At 34.4% G+C, this 19,594-nt stretch overlaps 1 protein-coding gene across 1 annotated transcript in view; it reads right to left on the minus strand.

Annotated features, from left to right (window-relative positions):
* LOC149548350 (uncharacterized) overlaps positions 1 to 19,594 on the minus strand; it is a 72,384-nt gene that overhangs the window by 13,416 nt on the left and 39,374 nt on the right. The window contains exons 4-7 of the mRNA XM_089794251.1: positions 4,521 to 4,601; positions 4,359 to 4,429; positions 4,239 to 4,263; positions 4,077 to 4,147 (exon numbers count right to left, since the gene is read on the minus strand). Of these exons, the coding sequence (XP_089650377.1) occupies positions 4,077 to 4,147; positions 4,239 to 4,263; positions 4,359 to 4,429; positions 4,521 to 4,601 (248 nt within the window). The remainder of the gene's footprint in view (positions 1 to 4,076; positions 4,148 to 4,238; positions 4,264 to 4,358; positions 4,430 to 4,520; positions 4,602 to 19,594) is intronic.

The raw sequence follows: 19,594 nt of genomic DNA on the forward strand, positions 1-19,594 counted from the left end.
CTAAAAATACCAACAACAAAACTATCCATAGTAAATAAATTGGAATTTCTTAGCAACAAATACAATAGGAGCTAAAAAGAATTGACATCATAGAGTAATATGGAGAAACAACTTGACAAGTTGGTATGTGACGACTCCTAAGATCTACACAAGTAGTCAATACTTGGTCATAATATGTATATGGTCCTTGTAACATTTAAGGTTTATATATATATATATATATATATAGCATTAATTCTATATAAAATACTTCTTGCCACATGTTTATTAAGATCCATGTCAAAAGCCTTTCTAAAGATTGGTGTGCAGACTGATATCTTTTGGCTAAATGGGATGGTAATTAGAAATTTATATCCACATCATAGACTTGTAGTCAGCCTATATGTAAAGGTAGTTTGAGGCTATTAGATCCAAGAACATAAGGGTTTTGTTTGACAACTAAATGTGAAAGATTTGAGGGCATATTTTCCATCTTATTAAAATGTGATACTTGATTCATTTGTTGGAACAAAAAAAATCTTTATCAAGAACAACCCCTTGTTCTAAGGGAGTCTACAATGTTGGAGACATTTGGTATTTTCAAATGAATAGTGTTGGAACAAACAAATTCTTTATCAAGAACAACTCCTTGTTCTAAGGGAAATCTACAATGTTGGAGAGATTTGGTAATTTCAAATGAATAGTTGGTTTCTGTGGCATATTGATAAAACTGATAATACTCAAGTCAATACGAACAACAAATATAAGGCATTTAAAAAAAATCCTTGTGTAGTCTTTGGCAGAACTCAATTTCTATGATATTATGTACCCCTATCAAATGCCACCATGAATATTGGCTACGGTTGTCATCCCATCAATTTTTTTCCCCTTTAAAAGAAGGTATGCTTGAAGTCTAGATCCAATGAAAATTTTGGTCAAAACTAAATGCTCAAATTCACAGATCAAACCTTGAGGCTATATATATATATATGAGATATAAATTTTATATTTAAGAGAAAAATACAATGAGAGCGCGAAATAGAGAGAATGTGAGGTGAATTGTATTTGGATGTGAAATAAAAGGGTCATCTTAGGGTTAGAAAGAAAAAAATATATTTAAAATGTTATATTAAATAAGTTAAACCCGCTTAAAACCTTGGTCTGCCTATCGATCCTTGAGGGATTTTGTGCAAATCCAAATGAATCCATTGTGTAAAACAAGGATCCTGCCTAGATCAGCACAAATCCAGGCACGAATCCGGCTCTGGATCAGATTTAAATCTAGATCCGATGTCTAGGGCACGAATCCAGTAACTAAGGTTTTCTATGCCACTTGCTAATGTTATGGCATGTAGATTGGACACGTTCCTATTTTTGTTTTAATAACAGCTGGTCTACTCTACATTGGTCCAAATTTGATACAATATTATTATTTTTACGTTGTGATATAAATTACAACGCTTGTATCATTTATACAAGTTTTCCACCATAACTAAGATGAATATGAAACCAAGATTTAGCATAAGTTAACATTAGTTATATGCATGCACAAAGAAAGGGGATTATACTAAAGGCGGTCCCTACTTTGTGCAGATATTAATGGACCAAATAGCAGGTGAAAATGGTGTTTCATGAATAAATCATTAGAACCAATTACTAATGCTAACACCCCCCTTAATTCCAACAAGAATGGAGTAAGAGTGGGAAAACCTTGTGGAATTATTATAAAACCCTTATATTAAATTATTTATATTATTTACTTTTGATTACTTGTATGGGAGTTGGGATAAGGGCTTTTTAGAAAATAATAATTATATATATATATATATATATATATATATATATAAAATTTAGGAATAATATATATTTTTATATGATGAAAATTTCAAATTAGTATATGTTCTAATAAGTTGTTGATTCAGGTTCGGGGACAGATTTGGGTTCGTGGGTTCGGGCAATTTATTTTCCCTATTTGGGTTTGTGGGTGGGTTCGTGAGTGTGTGTGTGTGTGTGTGTGTGTGTGTGTGTGTGTGTGTGTGTGTGTGTGTGTATAAACACACAAAAGAGAAACATACATAGTTGCAAAACAAAGTCATTTCACAATATGAATAATTGTTGCTTGATCATTGATCAATGCCAAATGTCAACGATAAACATTAAATACTCACTCATTAATTGAAATTCATGATTGTAAAGAAAATTATACATTGAGTTACTAAATTACAAAGCATAGACTAGTTCATCAAATAATAAAGTTTGAAACATCATGAGAGATCACAAGTGTTTAGTAGTTTATCAATAATCATCGTATCAAATGCCCTTCAAGGGTCAAATGGATCATCATAAAATGAGGGGTCAATGACTTCATCCCCAACTGCAACTATATCTAAATTCTCATCATTGGAACCCAAACTGGTTCCACTAGTCCCATACGCTACTATATCATCCTCCTCCTCAACATAAGAGATTAGATGAGTGAAATATCTTTTATTAAGTTCCTTTTAGAGGTATATCAGGAAGAAGAAAAAAAAAACACTCTTTAAAGTTGTTTTAGCCCCAGGTCCTGTTGGGTTCGCTATGGGTTCATCTAGGTTCGCTCCAACAAGGACCCAGGTGAACCCACAGTCCAAACTATGGACCTTGCCTGGACCTGTAGTGAACTTGTGGGTGAATTTGGACCCATGCGGACCCGGACCCGAATCCGAGCAATAGGGGACGAATTCTGCAACTTAGTGTTCTCAAATCTGGTGTATATGTGTGTCTTTTCAGAATGTTTCAAGAATAACTAGTGGGTTTATAGGAGTGGAGAGCAAAATGGAGGTCAAGGTATGATGTCCCTCATGGAAGTGTGGGAGTCTAGGGGCATTGCTCCACATGAGGCGTGGAGGCAACATCCCTAAGCATTCCCCGTTACAATATAAGGTGGCCACCAAGCCCAAACTAAGGCCTTCAAAACAACATAAAACTTGTCACGCACCATTTCACAATTTTATCACTTAGGAATAAATTAGATGTTTGGCACCTTTTTTTAATCAAGAATATTCTCTCTAAGTGCAACAAAGAAGAGGCCTTGGAATAAAATGTGATTTAAAAAAAAAATTAAAAAAATCCATTTTTTTGTCCTTTTTGCCCCATTTGATTCCTCTCAAAATCATACATGGTGATTTTAAACCATTCACATTTTTTCACAATTTAAAGGCTTGAGGTCATCATCATCAAATATGGCATAAGCATGCCATTTGTTAAGGTGTTGAATTTTAAAGTAGGCTACCCTAGCAACAATGGAAATGTGATTTAACTTCACACAAGACAAGACCAGTGAGTGTGATTTGAGCTTCAACTTGCACATATTAATGATATACCAGATAAAATAAACTAACTATAACTAGAATCCCTAAGTAGAAATGCTCACGACACTACCAAGCCATTAAAATGGTAATGTACACAAGAAATCCAATCTAGCTTATGCACTCAGAGAATAGAGACAGATTTTAGTGTTCAATGAAAAAAGAAATAAATGACTTGGCATCTCAAAATGTTTGACCGCTAATGATGTTATTTCGAGTTCCCATCATCCATTTCTAGCATACTTGAAACTGTTAACAAAGTGGGACAGTTTATAAGCATCTTTATATTGGTATGTTCACCCACAAGTCTACCATTATCAGAATGTATACAAAGTTAGACCAGTAGTTGTGTATAAAGTCATGTTTTGTTTCTATGCTAATGCATGGTATGACATGATTTATTGCTTCTTTGATCTAACAAATGCATATACAATCAAGTACTCGAGATCAACAAAAACAACTTTATGATAATGAATCAACAAATATTTTTCGTAAGCATTAGAACAAGCTAAATTACTAATCCCTCTCCCCTTAATTGTGAATTTTTTCTTTCTCCTAAATGCAGTACAAGTAGGAGAAACCAATATATCACTCATATAAATAATTATAATAAATATTGTTTACTAAATTTTTAGTATAGTTTGAAAGGAATAGACTGAATTCTTCACACTTTATGTCCCAATCCCAACCAATTTAATAATGGTTCCATAACAAAAATACATATATTAACCTAAATTTAGCTTTCCTTACTTTGGATGAAACAAATAATCGCTAGAATAATCAGAATCCTTTACCTGTCGAGATGTTGCATTTAAAAGTTCCTGATTAACATACAAACATGAGCTTAGAATTGCAATTAACTGTGACAAAACTGGAAAACAAACCTGTCATAAATATATAATTGTCTCTTACCCAAAACATGCAGCCCAGAGACCATCTACATTTAAACATTTTCATTAGAACATTAACAAGAAAGAAATCGAAAGATCAAATTATAAACCACGGAACACTCTGTAAAGAATTAGAACTCACATATCAATTGCAGAAGTATAATTTCCATGTGACATTATAACCTCTGGAGCCCGATAATTTCGTGTAACAACCTATTTTCAGATCCTTACACATAAGAACTGTGTACAAACATAGTCAAAGTCCAAAATCATCACAGTATGTGGTATGTTTATGGAATCTCACGACTGATGTATAGCGTCTTCGTGATCTTGGGTATTGTCTTCCTTGTGCAGCCTTATTTTGATCAAGCATAGCCTCTGAACCCTGGAAAGAAAATGAGGCTTGCTTCATTAACCAGTAATTTGTCAAGAATGCCTCAAATATAATTTGGATATATATGATATAACTACTAAATATGAAACTGTGTAATCACACTTTTAATAGCTTATTTTGTAAAAGTATAATAAAATAGACTTAATTCTAAGGTAGCAAGCAAAGAAAGATTGAGAAGGGCAACCAAACCATAAATAGTACTTATGAGGTAAAAAGTCTAGAGGACAACCATTTGAGCAATGCAAAGGTTCATTTTGTTAGTTTCAATCATACATATTCATCTACAAAAGCATCATCTAATGCATGGGGTGAAGTGAAATGCTTACAAGTAGAAATGTGTAGTACAAATAGTGTGTGCTTGTGCATATTTTGTGTGTGAGTGTGTATTATTCCTTTTAGATTTTATTTGGTTGAGAACTCTCATAATTCTATCTGAGGAGCTTCAAAAGATTGTAAGCATGCAGGAAATGGAAAAGCGGACTATGACCCCATTCACTGAAATGCCCTAATCTGTAGTTTTCCAATGAAACATAGGAATATTCATAACAATATCATTATTTATATAATAATATTATTCAATATGAATTATTTAATGTGAATCATATTAGATAATGATGAAGAGAAATTAGGACTAGTTAGATTTATGATTAAATTTATTAATTTATCAACTAGATATAATTTTATATGATAAGAAATACGTTAGAACATTTATGTAGGAGGTATAGTGCATGTTGAAGGTTTTCTTTTGGGCATCTTTCTACTTAGGTCTTTCAGTATTTTCTGCTACACCCCTGGAATCTTAGTGAAATCTATCCAGAAATCTAATGGCCATGCATGTCTCTTCGTAATATGTATCAAGGAAATGGGGGTTGGCAATAGTAATCATCCCAAAACCCAATCAAGGTTGAAAAATGAAATCTACATACGAGGAAGGTGGAGAGTTAGATTTGATAGATAATGCCTTCAAGATGTTAATATTAGGTGTGATTTTAGCTTTCTAGTTTTTTATCTCATATATTGAATGTTTTCATAATCCTGCAAGGTCCAATCCTTTTTATTTCAACTTATTACATTTCTTTTTCTTGAAGGATCAGTCTTTCCTCAAATGCATTACAACTGAAACCCCTCCTTGAATGTCTTAAGCATCTTAGTAGATGTACTTTTCTAGATGCTCCTTTCAGGGCATTCTCCTGCTGTCTGATAAGTTGCTGAGCCACTTCAATAAAGGCTTCTGGATCTTCACTGCTTTTTTTCAATTAGCAAAATAGCGGATCCAACGCCAACAAATTCAGTTGAGGAAACACTAGTTCCTGCTAGTTTTATTTTGTTATACATCTCAATAAATTTCTCATTTCACCGGTTCTAAACTTCACATTGCCCATCTATGTTGAAGGGGATAAGCGGGACTATACTCCCTTCTTGTAGTAAATATCTTCTAAAAAAATTGAGTTGTCTTACTTACATTAGTATTTTATTTAAAATACAGCATAAATGGGCTGTCTTAGAAAAGTGATCCTTAACAATAAAAACAGAGTCAGAAGCCCTATAAGTTGAGTGATCCAAGCACAAAATACACTGCTTTAGTGGCATAAATATAGTTGTAAATTATTGGCACGATTAGGCAGGGTTGGTAAGTAATTTAGTTTCAATGTAAGGGAAGTGCCTGAAGAGCACACGGTTGTACTGGGGGGTCGGTGGGTGAATCAGTACAACAACAAATTTTATCAATTTAAACTTTATCGATCACAATAGCATCAGTTACTAAAAGTGACAATTATATTGAGTGGCACAGTCTTCACACAACTACAATCATTCCATTTAAAGAAGCTCAAACTCCTTATTGTAATTATGTCATAGATATCGCATATAACATCTCTGTTCATTTGCATTCTACACTCCATTTATCTTTTTTCTAATCTCTCACATAATCACATCTCTTGCAGACTCACAGTTCACATTTCTTAAATTTCTTTTCTTTTGTTTTACTCCTACACTACAGAATTTTCTCTTATAAATGTATATGAATCGGATTAATATAACTAATTATATACATCTTTTTATTCACCTGAAGCACACTGCTCTGCCTTGTCCGCCGCTGTCCTTCAATTTAAAAACAAATTTGATTAAGTAGCGGTTTTGTTTTATTATAAGGTAGTGATTGTTTGATTTTCTTATTTTAGAGTCAATATCGAAATATTCAAGTTTAAAGACAACATCTCCTGCTAGTAAATAACGGAAAAGCTTTTTGATATCTGCCACAGTGTTTGTTCTGAAAAAAAACTGCTAAACAATTAAGATCCTTCTGTTGAAGTATTCACTGAGCTAATGATTTATGATAGCCTGCAAAGGATGGAAGAAAGCTTTGTTGGATTCAACCAAAACTACTAAAGCAAAATCTCTGTCTTGTTTAGCATTTTGCAACCATGTCATGCTCCCTTTGACTTGTACATTTTGTAGTAATTGAGATAGCCAACCCTCACGTACACTAGCATTGAAGATATCTACCACAACATAATCAAGCAGAGATCATAGTCAAGGAATGTTATGATTTTAAATGATTTATGGGTATCTACAGATCTAATGTGGACGGAATAGCTATTGTCAATTCATAACAAGAAAGAGTTAAGGTGTTAGAATCTTTGGTGACTATACCTATCCCTTGGTGAGTTTGTGAGCATCGGGAAATGCTTCACCCACGTACATGAAAATTTATTCAACTAATACAATACCAATATTAGGTACCAGTTCACAAGAGAGCATAATCACACATGTAGTGCAATACTTAATGACAAAAGAGGAGACATTTCTCAATTTGTTAGTGGAGTAAACATTGGAAATATGTTGGGAGCAATTTAATTCACATTGTTGTTAGTGGCAAGTAGATCTGTAGCGAACTGTGAGTACATGGTGCGGACATCTATACCAGAAAACCAAAGGAAAACTCACAGGTCACTCATTCTGACTGTGTTTTGACTTGAAGAGGAGCACGATACTTCCAAGCAGTCACTGAAGAAACACGGAGGAGGATTAGGCAATACAACAAGACCATTAGGAAGTTAAGCTCTTCCAATAGACATATTCAATCATACTCCATTTCCTTGTGCATTGTTTTTCCACGAATATAAACTGGTGTAAATCCTTCCATCAAGAAGCTACTAGTTGTCCATATGTATACACTATGCAGGGTCGTTCTGTTTATAATCTCAAGGATTACAAGTCAGCAGAGACTCACCAACGAAATTTGACCCTTGGAACTGAGTCAATGTCAAAACATGTACATGGTGAGAGGATCATAATGTCCTCGCTATATGGATATGGTATCCCATACAAAATCTATGCTCTTGGCACTTGCTTCTGCTTCCTTCTTGTGTATGGATTCTTCTCCTAGCAAGTTCCCAATGATGCTTCCTCTACTTTTGTACTCCTCTATAATGGATTAATAGACTTTGTTTTTAAGTCTTGTATTATTTTTTCTTTTTGCATGTGCCTTTTTCCTATTTTTCCTTTTATTTTGTTCAATTGATTCCCCTCTTCTTGTATTTCTATGGAATAAATATGAAAGTCTCTTTCCTCTCTTTATAAAGCTTCAACTAGGACCCATTAACAAAATCTTTCAAGGGATTTTTGTCCAGAGTTGATAACCTTATTGCTCCATTTGTCCCTACTTTTTTTTGAAAATTCATTCATTTCAAATTGTTGTCTTGCATTTTGTCACCACAAAATGTTGGTAATAGCACGAAACTTTTTCAAGCTAGTTTCACGTTTCTCTAAGCTTGAATTTGATATTCAATTGCTTAATGTTGATCGATTGATTCATTTCAATTTAAATATCAAATTGTTTTACTGAAGGCCTTCGTCAAGTCTTTTTCATTTTGCTTTCTTTCGAGCCTTTTCTTGATTTTTGAAGCCTTCATAGTCCGTTCTTTACTTTTGAGTTTGTTTTTGCTTGTTTTTAGTCATTTGGTTTTGCTTATGTCATTTTTTTCGATTTTTCCTTCGATTCGGTCTAACCTAGAGGTCAATCGGAGTTGTCAATCAAAAGTTATGCCCGTTTTAGTGCCTCAAAAGTGGACATTTTAGGTGCAACAACATGAATTAAAACTATAATGTTATATTTTCATTTTGACATTCACTTTTTGAAAATATAATATTTTACTCACTTTTTGTTATGTTTTTAAGTTACTTAATTTTTTAAATTATAACTTAAACTGACTATAGTGCGCTTTATGTTATAATTTTAAGTTGAGTTATTTTTTAATTCTTCACTTAACTATATAGTTACATTTTAAATTTTTAGATTTTATAACCAAATACTTATCTAAATGTCATTTTAAAGTAATGTTTATGTATTATATTGAATAATATGATTAATGAATATTATTTTTGGCCCATTTAATGACATTTTTATAATTTTAAGTGAAATACATGACTAAAAGACCTCAAAAGTGGACTCTTTATGTGCAACTGCATGTAAAAACTATGAAAAGTGGAAACTTTTCATGTTATTACATATAAAACTCACTTTTGAGAATACTTTTCATGCCATTACATCACAAGCTTGTGAAAGTAGACCTTTTTGATGCAATGACACAAAAAGTAGAGTTTTTATGCTTAAGCATCAAAAAGGTGAGACACATTTTAAAACATGTAAGTGGCCTTAAAAGGTCCAATTTTGCCCATGAGTGTTTTAAAACATGCAATGCACTCCAAAAAGTGTGATTTTGCATAAAGACATATTTTAAAACATGTAATAGACCTTAAAAGGTCCGATTTTACATGAAGACATGTTTTAAAATATGCAATGACCATGAAAATGTTCAATTTTGAGAAGAAAATGTGTTCTTGCTCCCTAAGAATCCAATTTTGGTCATAACTCAAGATTTTCTCCATGGATTTGAACAAAATCTCTTGCATTCAAGGCATTTTTGTTTGTTGATCATTTTGCCTCCATAAAAAATGAGTTTAATGAGCTCAAAAACATTTTTGGATCTCCCAATCTAGGGCACGTTTTTGCAAAAAACTCCACAGATCTTCATTTTTACCAAACTTTTTTGCTTGGAGACAAGTCGTTTTGGCCTTATTGGTGGATTGCATTGCATTATGATCCATATTTTGGTGTTTAAACACCAAAATAATTTACTTGCAAACCATGAACAAACACATTTTTTTCAAAAACATCTCAAAAGCATGAAATTTTAAAAACATTGGAAGTTGGAGACAATTTAGGGAACATTTTGGCATCTTGCAACTTAATCTCCTTGTTTTTTGCCCTCTGTTATTCGAATTTGCAAGATTGGAAAAGGTCTCACCATTTTTGAAGAATTTTTCAAACAAAGAGCATCTTTTTCCTTCATATTTGGGACTTATTCTCCATGTAAGTGGACTTCTTCTTTCTTGCAATTTAATTCATACTTATCTTTGCTGATTTTATGCATGAAATCATTAGATGGTTGCCATTTGTAAAAATCTTTGCCTTAGAAAGTGCATTTTTCCTTTAAATATGAACTTTTCTTTCATTTTCATGTTTTTGGTTCTTCCCCAAGTCCCAATCTCGAATTTGAACTTTGGAATGCATTGCATCTTGGCATGTTTTGAGTTGTTTTGAAAGGTACATTTTTTCTTTTGTTCTGGTTTTGTGTGCTTGTTTGTTAGTTTTTCTCAATTTGGAGAAGTTACAAGTTTTTTCCTAAAAACTTGTTTTCATGCGAAAGTGTCATCATCTTTCACATTTCATTTCCATTTCCATGTCATTACATCTCATCCGACAAATATGATTACATGATTACCATCTCATTCATCATTCACACATGCATGTAATCCCATTTTTCATTTCCATTTTCACTCATCTCACTTTTCGCTTCCATTCGCACGACACGATTACATGAAATGTCTTGTGTAATTGCATCCAAAAGTTTCGATTTTGACCAAGTCACATTTTGAAAAGACAAAAAGATGTCATTTTCACTTCCCATGTACTTTGACTTCTCCTTTTCTCCAAAAATGACTATAAAACTCATTATCTCACCTCCATTTTTCATTTCTATCTCATACGCATTCATGCTTGCATGAGTAAATACATGTTTCCACCTCATTCCATGCTTTACATCTTAGCCTTCATCTGCATATACACGTAAAGTGTGTCTTTCACTCGCACTTGCATCTCATTTCACCTCCACCTTCTATTACATGTTGCATTTACATGTGCGCATGTTTCATACAATAACGCCTTGAAAATGTTAAGTCACTTTTGAAATTAGCAACTTTCACTTTGCACGCATTCCCATGTATTTCACCTTCGCACATTTGTATTCCATTTCATTTCATTCCATTTTTCATTTTCACGCTTTCATATCATTTCATTCCAGATTCTATTCATTTCATTTCACTTTCCATTCCATTGCATATGCAAGTCTTCTCTTTGTATGCCTTCTCTTTGAAAGTTACTCATTTTTCAAATCTTCACTGCTGCTACAGAATTCACTTGCATGGAGATTCCTTTTGATGATGTATTTATGTTTTGGGATTTTTGTGTTGCAGCACAAGCACAAGATATGTCCTTGCCATCCAAATCCAAAGGCAAAATGAAATATCAATATGGTAAAGAATTGGCTTATGCAGCTCCTTCAGTCACATGTTTTGGATAACGTGCTAGACACAAAGATTGGTCATGTAGAAGTGATTGATTTTTTACAAAGAATTGAAGCTGTAGCTACTCATGAAATAAAGCGCATTAGAAGAAGCCATATTCACTTGGTGTCTATGTTTCCCATGGCGGCTATAGAACCTGACTTTGTTTATGGATGTGCATGGTGGTTTACACCTAAGACAAAGACTATCAAAGATGCTGACGGCAAGGTTATCATCGACCTTGACCCTGAATTTATTGAACAAATCTTCAAAGTTCTGCATAAATCAGAATGTGCTGATTTAACTAAAGAATCGTCTTTGGCTTGTTGGAATGAGCAAAAGAGCAATTATCAGAAGTATGTCAACCTTTACTAGTTAGACAATAAAAGAAGCAATTTTTTCAGGTGGCCAAAGACTCTTCATCGATCAAATTTTAAACAGGAATACAAGGATCTCATCATCCTTCTTAGCAGGATTTGTGGTCTTAAAGATTCTTCTAATTTTGAGCCGTGGATGTACAAGTTTATGTTTCAAATTATGGACAATAAAAGACACATCTTTTGGGGGGAGCTTATCAGTACTACACTCTACCAACAGATATGCAATGTAGGAACATTAGTGCCTTTCTATATGAATTCTTATCTAATTTACATTGCTGCTGCCATGGGATCTTTTTCTGGTCTTTTTACTAAAGGAGATCGTCTTCAAGTACCTATTTGGGATTACTATGACCAAATCACTTTGGCTAATAGTAAATTCCATTGCAAAAGAGTCCAAGATGCCTTCTTTGGACATTACAGGTGTTTTTTTGACAAGCAGTTATCTATCAAAAGAGTATTTGATGCAACATGGGAGAAGGTGAACCAATACAGCTGCATTTTTCTCGAGTTTCCCACTTTCACATACTTGAGAGTTGAATATTTCAAGGGAGAGCCGTATACTTTACCTAGGTATGCTACAGATCGAATAATTCTGATAGAATTAGCAAGACAACTCATGGACGTGCAGAGTGATCAACATGCTTCACATAGGCTCAGATTTGGCATTACTTCAGCTAAGCCTTTGTCTATTGGCAATTATTCAATTATTTTTGTGCCTAAAGAAAAGAATATGAAAACAAAATTGTAGTTGATTACATTGAAGAAGTTCAAGGCTAGATTTGATTCTGATTATTGAAAGATGAACTCTCAGATAAAAAGAGCCTACACTCGTGTCCATCGCATTGAGGATATTTGGATTGATATGAGAACAGAAATTGACATCATGAAGATGGATTACTGTGAGTTAACCTTGCAACAAATAATTGATCTTAATATGTTGGAAATCCCTCCAAATTTTCAAGTTGAAGATGATGGCGACATCGTTGATCCAAAATTTCATCAAGTCAACTTTGATAAGAAGTGCTCTTTTCCTATTCAATGACAACAAAAGGAAGGTACATCTATCATGGGCAATTTTCAATCTATCCTAGTAAACACTAACAAATGGTTGAAAAGTAAAGGCCTTAAAAGAGTAAATCCTAACATGGCCCTGGATTATGGAAGATTTGGTCTTCCTGGCAAGAAATCACAATTGGAGATTACAGAAAAAGATGGTGCCTCATCTTCAAATGCTAAAAGTGCCCTCAAATTCAAATTGAAGGGTGGAAAAAGAACTAAATCATATCAAGTTCCTGAGCCAATTCAAGAATCAACATCAGCATCAAAAGAAGAATTGGAAACAAAATTTGATAAAGAAGTTTTAGATGAAGAAGGGGAAATCATGATCACATCTCCCCCAAAGCCTACAAAAGCCTGCACATCTTCTATATATGAAGAACCCTTTTATAGGAGGTTGATGATGATGTAGATTCATTCTCTACTATTTTCACTCATTCCATTCCAGTCTTGGAGGTTAACACTATGGCTCTTCCTATTTCATTTGTTGCTCCTCGTGTTCTGCACATGAACAATATGATCACTTAGCAAATGTGTTTGAAGATTTTCTGACTGTTACCAGTGGTCAAGTTTCCCAACTTGATACATCTTTGACAAGATTTGAACTCTTCATGATGGAGTCTTCTCAACATGTTCCTATACCTTTAGTAGTACAGACTGAATCATGCTCAGTCACTATAGATATACAATCTGGATCAATGCCAATGGTCTCCACTATGTCTGCTTCTATAGATGAAAGTTTTGGCATGTCTGCATGGTTGAGTAGAATAACAACAAAGAGAAGGAAAGTGGTTGTTCCTCCTGACAATCTTCCTATGAAGATGACTAAATCCAAATCTTTGAAAGATAAGATTGTTTCTAGAATTTTAGTTGATTCTAATAAAATCAAATTTGTTGAGATAGTTGAACCTTTGGTAGATAAACCTGTTGAAAAACTTACTCGTTCTGACTACAAGTTTACTAAAGTTGAAGTTAGAAAGCAATCCTGTTTGGGTTTTTTGCAAGATGCTCAAGATGCATTGACAAATGTATTGAGAAACAATCATGAACTTTGGGAAAAGAAGAATCAGTTAAAACAAGAGATCTCTCATTTAAATAAGGTTATCCAAAAATAATCTTCTTAGAGTGTTGTAATATCTCAAACATCTGAAGAGAAAATGTTAATTGAAGTTGCCAAGTCTTGGATACAAGAAATCATTTCTGAAAGAGTTCGAGCCATCATAGAGACATTTGCAGTTCTTAGACGTGTCAAAGAGATGAATGAAATAGAACAAAACTCGATTTCTTCTTTGACCCTGGAAGTAGATAACCTGAAAGAAATCCTTGATGATTGGGATGAAATGATAAAATTTGGTCTAGATGCTATGGTCTCATGTGATATTCTTCCATCATGTGAGATGTTCTTCAGATTTAAGGGGCTCATTGGTTATAAGAAAGAGACGTTAAGGAAGCTGATTACAAAGTTACAGGTCGCCTGGGGAGATTCTCAAGCAGTTGAGACAAGTGTTACTTGTGATTTGGAACAAATGGGATGCCGTGTTACTGATGATTTTGGTAATCTTTTGGCAGCAAAGAGAGTGACTTTCGAATATACAATCAGGATCAATGCTGATGTAGATTCTGAAGATTTTGGTTCGCATACAATGAACAAGTTTGTTTTGTATAAATCCTTGAAAAAACACTTGTTAGCTATTATAGCAGCAAATTCCAAAGTTGTGCAATCAGCATATGAGAATGCAGTAAGAATTGAAGCCATATCAGAGACTATGGAGATTGTTGATCTTTCAACAGTGTATGACATCATTGTCAAATTCAAGGCACTAAGAAACAATCTCTAAGATTGTTGTTTAATTTTTATGTTAATAGTTGTTTAGAATGCATTACATGAAAAAGTGTAATTACATGTAATGCGAGTTATATGTATGTAAAAGGATGTAATGCAAGTTGCATATAACCCTTTATTTTCTATAGTTAGACTTGGTCAAAGTTGGTTGAGTTGCTCCCACTTTTTCCTCCACCTTTTTCTCAACTTCTTTGCCTATATAAAAGAGTGCCCCCTCATTGTAAAATCATCATTATCTGTAATGTCCCCTCTTTAGTACGAGATGGCATTGTTTGTAGATTTTCCTATCACAAACTCTCATAGGCAGATGGGATTGATGAGAGGGTCATTATGACGTTTATTTGGTGATTGGATGGCTCATTATGCTCTTGGAGATATTATTTTATTATCATTTTTTTTACGGGGCCTACATGTTATAATTCTAAGTTGAGTTGCACTTTTTTTTATAAAGTTATTTATTATAAAAGTGCACTATAATGGGATGTTATAATGTATGTTTCTAGAAGTTCTTAGTAACTTCTTAGAAAAGGATGCTTCTAGAAGTTCTTAGTAACTTCTTTAAAAAGTAAATAAATAGAGGGCTTGGCCTCTCATTTGGAACACAGGAATTTGATGATTTTGCTACCTTTTCTCTATGAGCATTTGTGGCACCATCTAGGTCTTCAAATATTCAACATAATCCTTGAGAACGATACCTCTCAAGAGATTGCATAACTAAGGAAGTGAAAGACCTTCTAAAGGGTTGCACATTGGATGTGGTAATTAGCCATTTCATGTTGAACTTCATTGGTGTATTCAGTTTTGGATAGAGATTTGGTTAAGGGTTTGTGATTTGTGTTGCAAGAAGGCTTGTGCTTCACTTATTCATCGAGAGGATAATTTTGGGAGAAATTTGAAAAGAAATCAGGGCAATTTTGAGGAGTTTTTGATGGGGCCTGTTATGTAATGGAGACACATTTTTGCTCATAACTACCAATCAGCTGGGAGTCTGATTTTATAATTTTGGGAGGGCATTCTTCTAACCCAGGTGCCCCTTTTCTTCACATTTTCGGTAGCTAAAACCCCAACAATTATTTTTGCTAGAAGCCATACAGTTAGTACAGGTATGGCTATACCTACTGGCCATACAAGAACTGGTTTGGGAGCAGTTTATGGGCTGCAGCATTGTTGTTTCATCATCAACATTCGACTACAGAATTTTGGCAATAATCAGGTTCCATTTTGATTCCACTTGATTATGAAAATTGCATATGTTATATTTAGATATAAGGGTCTGAAAAAATTTAGTCACTGTGCATGAATACTGTCATTTTGTATTCAGTTAGAATCTATTGTGTGAGACAATGAAGTTGTAATTGAAATATATATTGAATGCATATATATATTGGCACTATTATTTGCATCATTGTATTGTGTGGATTTGGCATCAACAATTTCTGCAATCAGTTATTTACTAATACAAGTGTTTGACGGAATTTTCAGATTACATATTTAGTTTCATTCTTCAGCAGTACAGTCTAGATTGTATACCAAGTGTTTGACAAAATTCCATACTTTAGCATTGGTAAGTCCTAGTGGCTTTTTAGCAAGGGCTAGTACATTATCTTTTATGCAAGAGAGCTCTAGAGAAATTTTTCCAGCAGAACTTTGTTTGTGTAAGCACTATTTTGAGAGAAAGTGAATACAAAGGAGCATTTGAGACTTAACTTTGATTAAGTGAGATTATTATTTGTGTGAATTGTAAGATTTGTCTATAATTCATCCAAGTTGTCTTTGATTCATGTTATCTTGTGTTATTAGTAATTGTATCTCGTGAATTGAATAGAAAAGAGTTAATAAGCAATTAGAGTTAGAGCTCTGACCAAGAGCAATTGTGGAAGTGTATAGCTAGAAGCTTTGTCTGTAGCTTATGTTTTCTTCTTAATTTGCAAAATAACTAAGTATTCTTACTTTTAGGAGTCTTTGTGCCCTAATTGTAAAGTTTTTCCATATAGAAGTATGGCCGGACTTAGAGCCAAACTGGTACATTTTCAACTAGCCTTTGAGTTAGCGAAGGTTTATCGGTATCACTATTTCCAGCTCTTGATAGAAGTGTTGTTAGAGATTCACCCTGCCCATTACTCGCTCCACGAGTAAGTGGATTCTTTCTTGAAAGATAAGAAGAAAGAATATTGGTAACACCCATTTTATAAAATCTCTCAACTTTTTGCTTACCTTGAGTTGATCCAAGGAACGGTGAGAAGGGGGAGCCTTCCCTTTAAGGTAGGAGAGACTTTGTTTCACACGTTGTGGCTGGTCATCCTATTTTGTGATTGGATTTTTACCCAAAACTGTCGGTTGCAAAATATCCACCCAACACAAATGTTTATCATGCTAAAATTTCCTTCTTTGTACTACCTCCATAGCCCATTGGAGCATCATCATTCTTCTATATAGTTTCATCAAGGCATTAAGCCTTTCCTTTAGGCTTTGCATATCTCCCAATCTAGGTTCAATGACCACTCTCAAGCTTGGTACTCTATAGTTCAAAAGCATTACAACTTCCTACCCATACATTTAGTGAAAAGTGGTTTGCCCAATGGTGGCCTTATAAGTACTCTAGTACACCCAGAAGACTATTGGAAGCCTTTCTTCCCAATCCTCCTTTTCTACTTCACATGTCTTGTATAGTATGGACACCAATACTTTGTTTGTAGCTTTGGCTTGTCTGTTGGCTTGAGGGTAGTATGGACTAGAGAGAGCATGAAAGATCTTGAACTCACTTGTCATCATCTTGATTACTTGATTCACAAAGTGTACTCCTCTACCACTCTTTGACTATAGGGGTATGTTAAACCAAGTCACTATTTGTTCATAGAGAAATCTTGTAGTACTCAATGTCGTGTTGTCGGGAAGTGTCTTTACCTCCACCCATTTTGTGATGTACTTTGTTGCTACTACTACATATTAGCATCTATTTGCATGTTACTAGTAGGTAGTGGACCTAAAAAATCCAACCCCCATCTTTCAAATAGCTCCTAAAATTGCAACAAAAAAGTGGCATACAATCTATTTTGAGGGTCTTGCTTGCTCTTTGGCATGTATTGCAACTTAGAACCCAGTCTTGAGCATCCACATAAAGTGTAGACCACTAGAATCCTGCTAGTAATACTTTGCAGGTTGTAGCATCTGATCCCATATGATCTCCTACCAGTTCTTCATGAGACTCCCTTAGCACCATTGGAATTTCTTCCATCACACATTTCCATAGTACCTCACTATGCCCCATTTTGTACAATAGTCCATTGATAAGCTGCAATGTCTTACTTTTCAATGCAACCTTTCTCCTTTTTGTAACTGGCATCTCTTTGGGAAAACTAGAAGTTGATAGGTACTGACCAATTCCATTATTCCAATGTTGTAGTACTGCAATTTGGAAATGTACAACAGGAAAATCCCCATTCATGCCCTTCCCAACAGGCTCTTCTAATCTTATCTTGGATAACTAGTCTACAATCACATGACTCCTTCCTGGATGTACTACAATTTTAAAGGTGAACTCCTAGAGGAGTATCAACCATTGACTTACCCTCTCCTGCATGATGGGCTTGTTCATCAAATACATTAAAGCTTGATGATCAACAAAGAATGTGAACAGGGTGGCCAACAAGTAGTGTCTAAACTTTTGAACAACATAAACCATACTGAGTGTTTTTCTTTCCGTTGTATTGTAACTGTTCAACCTTTGAAAGTAGCTAACTCTTGAAGTACACTCAATGGTCCAATCCTTCCTATCCAATCTATTCTAGTGTGGCTCCTATTGCATAGTTGGAAGCATCCACATAGTCATGAAACTCCTTATTCCAGTATAGGTATATGATAATCGACACTCCCATTGGTCTCCTCTTCAATTCTTGCAAAGCCTCCTCCTTTTTCCAAATGAATTGTTCTCCCTTACTAGTTAATTTTTCCAAGGGTAGGGATATTTTTGCAAATCCTTTCATCAACCTCCTATAGTAACCCACATGCCCTATGAATGATTTGGCGACATCAAATTGACTTTCTATATTAAGAATAAATTTGATCTTGTCAGGATTTGTTTTCAATCATTCTTTGCATACTGTGTGGCCCATGATTCTGCCTTGAGGGACCATAGATCTGCATTTCTTCCGATTTAATGCAAGCCTTTCCCTTCAACATCACTCCATGTACTCACCAATGGCTTTCAACTAGTGGTCTTCCTCATTGTAAATGACCAGTCTTCTAGGAAAGCTTTGGAATTCCCTACAGACCTTCCCGCAAAGATTTGGAGTACAATTATTTGGAATGTTGTTGGTGCATTGCATAGCCCAAATGGCATCCTGTCATGGGCATACATCTTGTCTTCCACTATGAACGTGGTTTTCATTTTGTCTTCTTCTACAATGCTAATTTGATTATATCTTGAAAACCTATCCATGAATAAGTATACTTCATGACCGACCACCTCTTCTACAATGCTATTAGTAAATGGGATTGGGAAGGGATCTCATATTTTTACAGCATTAAGACATCTGAAATCTACGCAGATCTAAATTTGATTCCCATCTTTTTTCAACGATATAACTATAGGTGAAACCCACTCACTGGTTTGCACCTCAAATATTATACCTACATCTGGCATCTTGGTAATCTCTTGCTGTAATTTAGCTGCATAGTTTATGTTTATCCAATAGGTCCTTTTGCGTACTAGTCTTGCTCTCAATATGAGTGGTATCCAATGTATGCATAATTCTGGTGGCACCTCTTTTATGTCCTTATATGTCCACGTAAATAAATCCTTATATTCTAAGAATATTCTAAAGGTTGTTGGTTTTAATACTAGGACCTAGTCATCTCCTATAAGAATCTCCTTAAGATTATGCTCCCCTAAATTAATCCTTTCCCCTCTGTCTTTATCATATTTTATTTCCTTGTCCTCCTCAAATTTGTGAGCTAGAGTGTCATCAAGTTTGATCGTACCCTTCTTGTACTCCTCATACCATCTTGGGTATTCTTCCTAGGATCTTGTCTCTTGAATCTACATCATATTGCATTTCAAATGAAATTTCTCATAATCC

This window comes from Cupressus sempervirens, chromosome 7 (genome assembly GCF_028749045.1).
Source record: "Cupressus sempervirens isolate cs-2001-9-10 chromosome 7, ASM2874904v1, whole genome shotgun sequence".
NCBI lineage: Eukaryota > Viridiplantae > Streptophyta > Pinopsida > Cupressales > Cupressaceae > Cupressus > Cupressus sempervirens.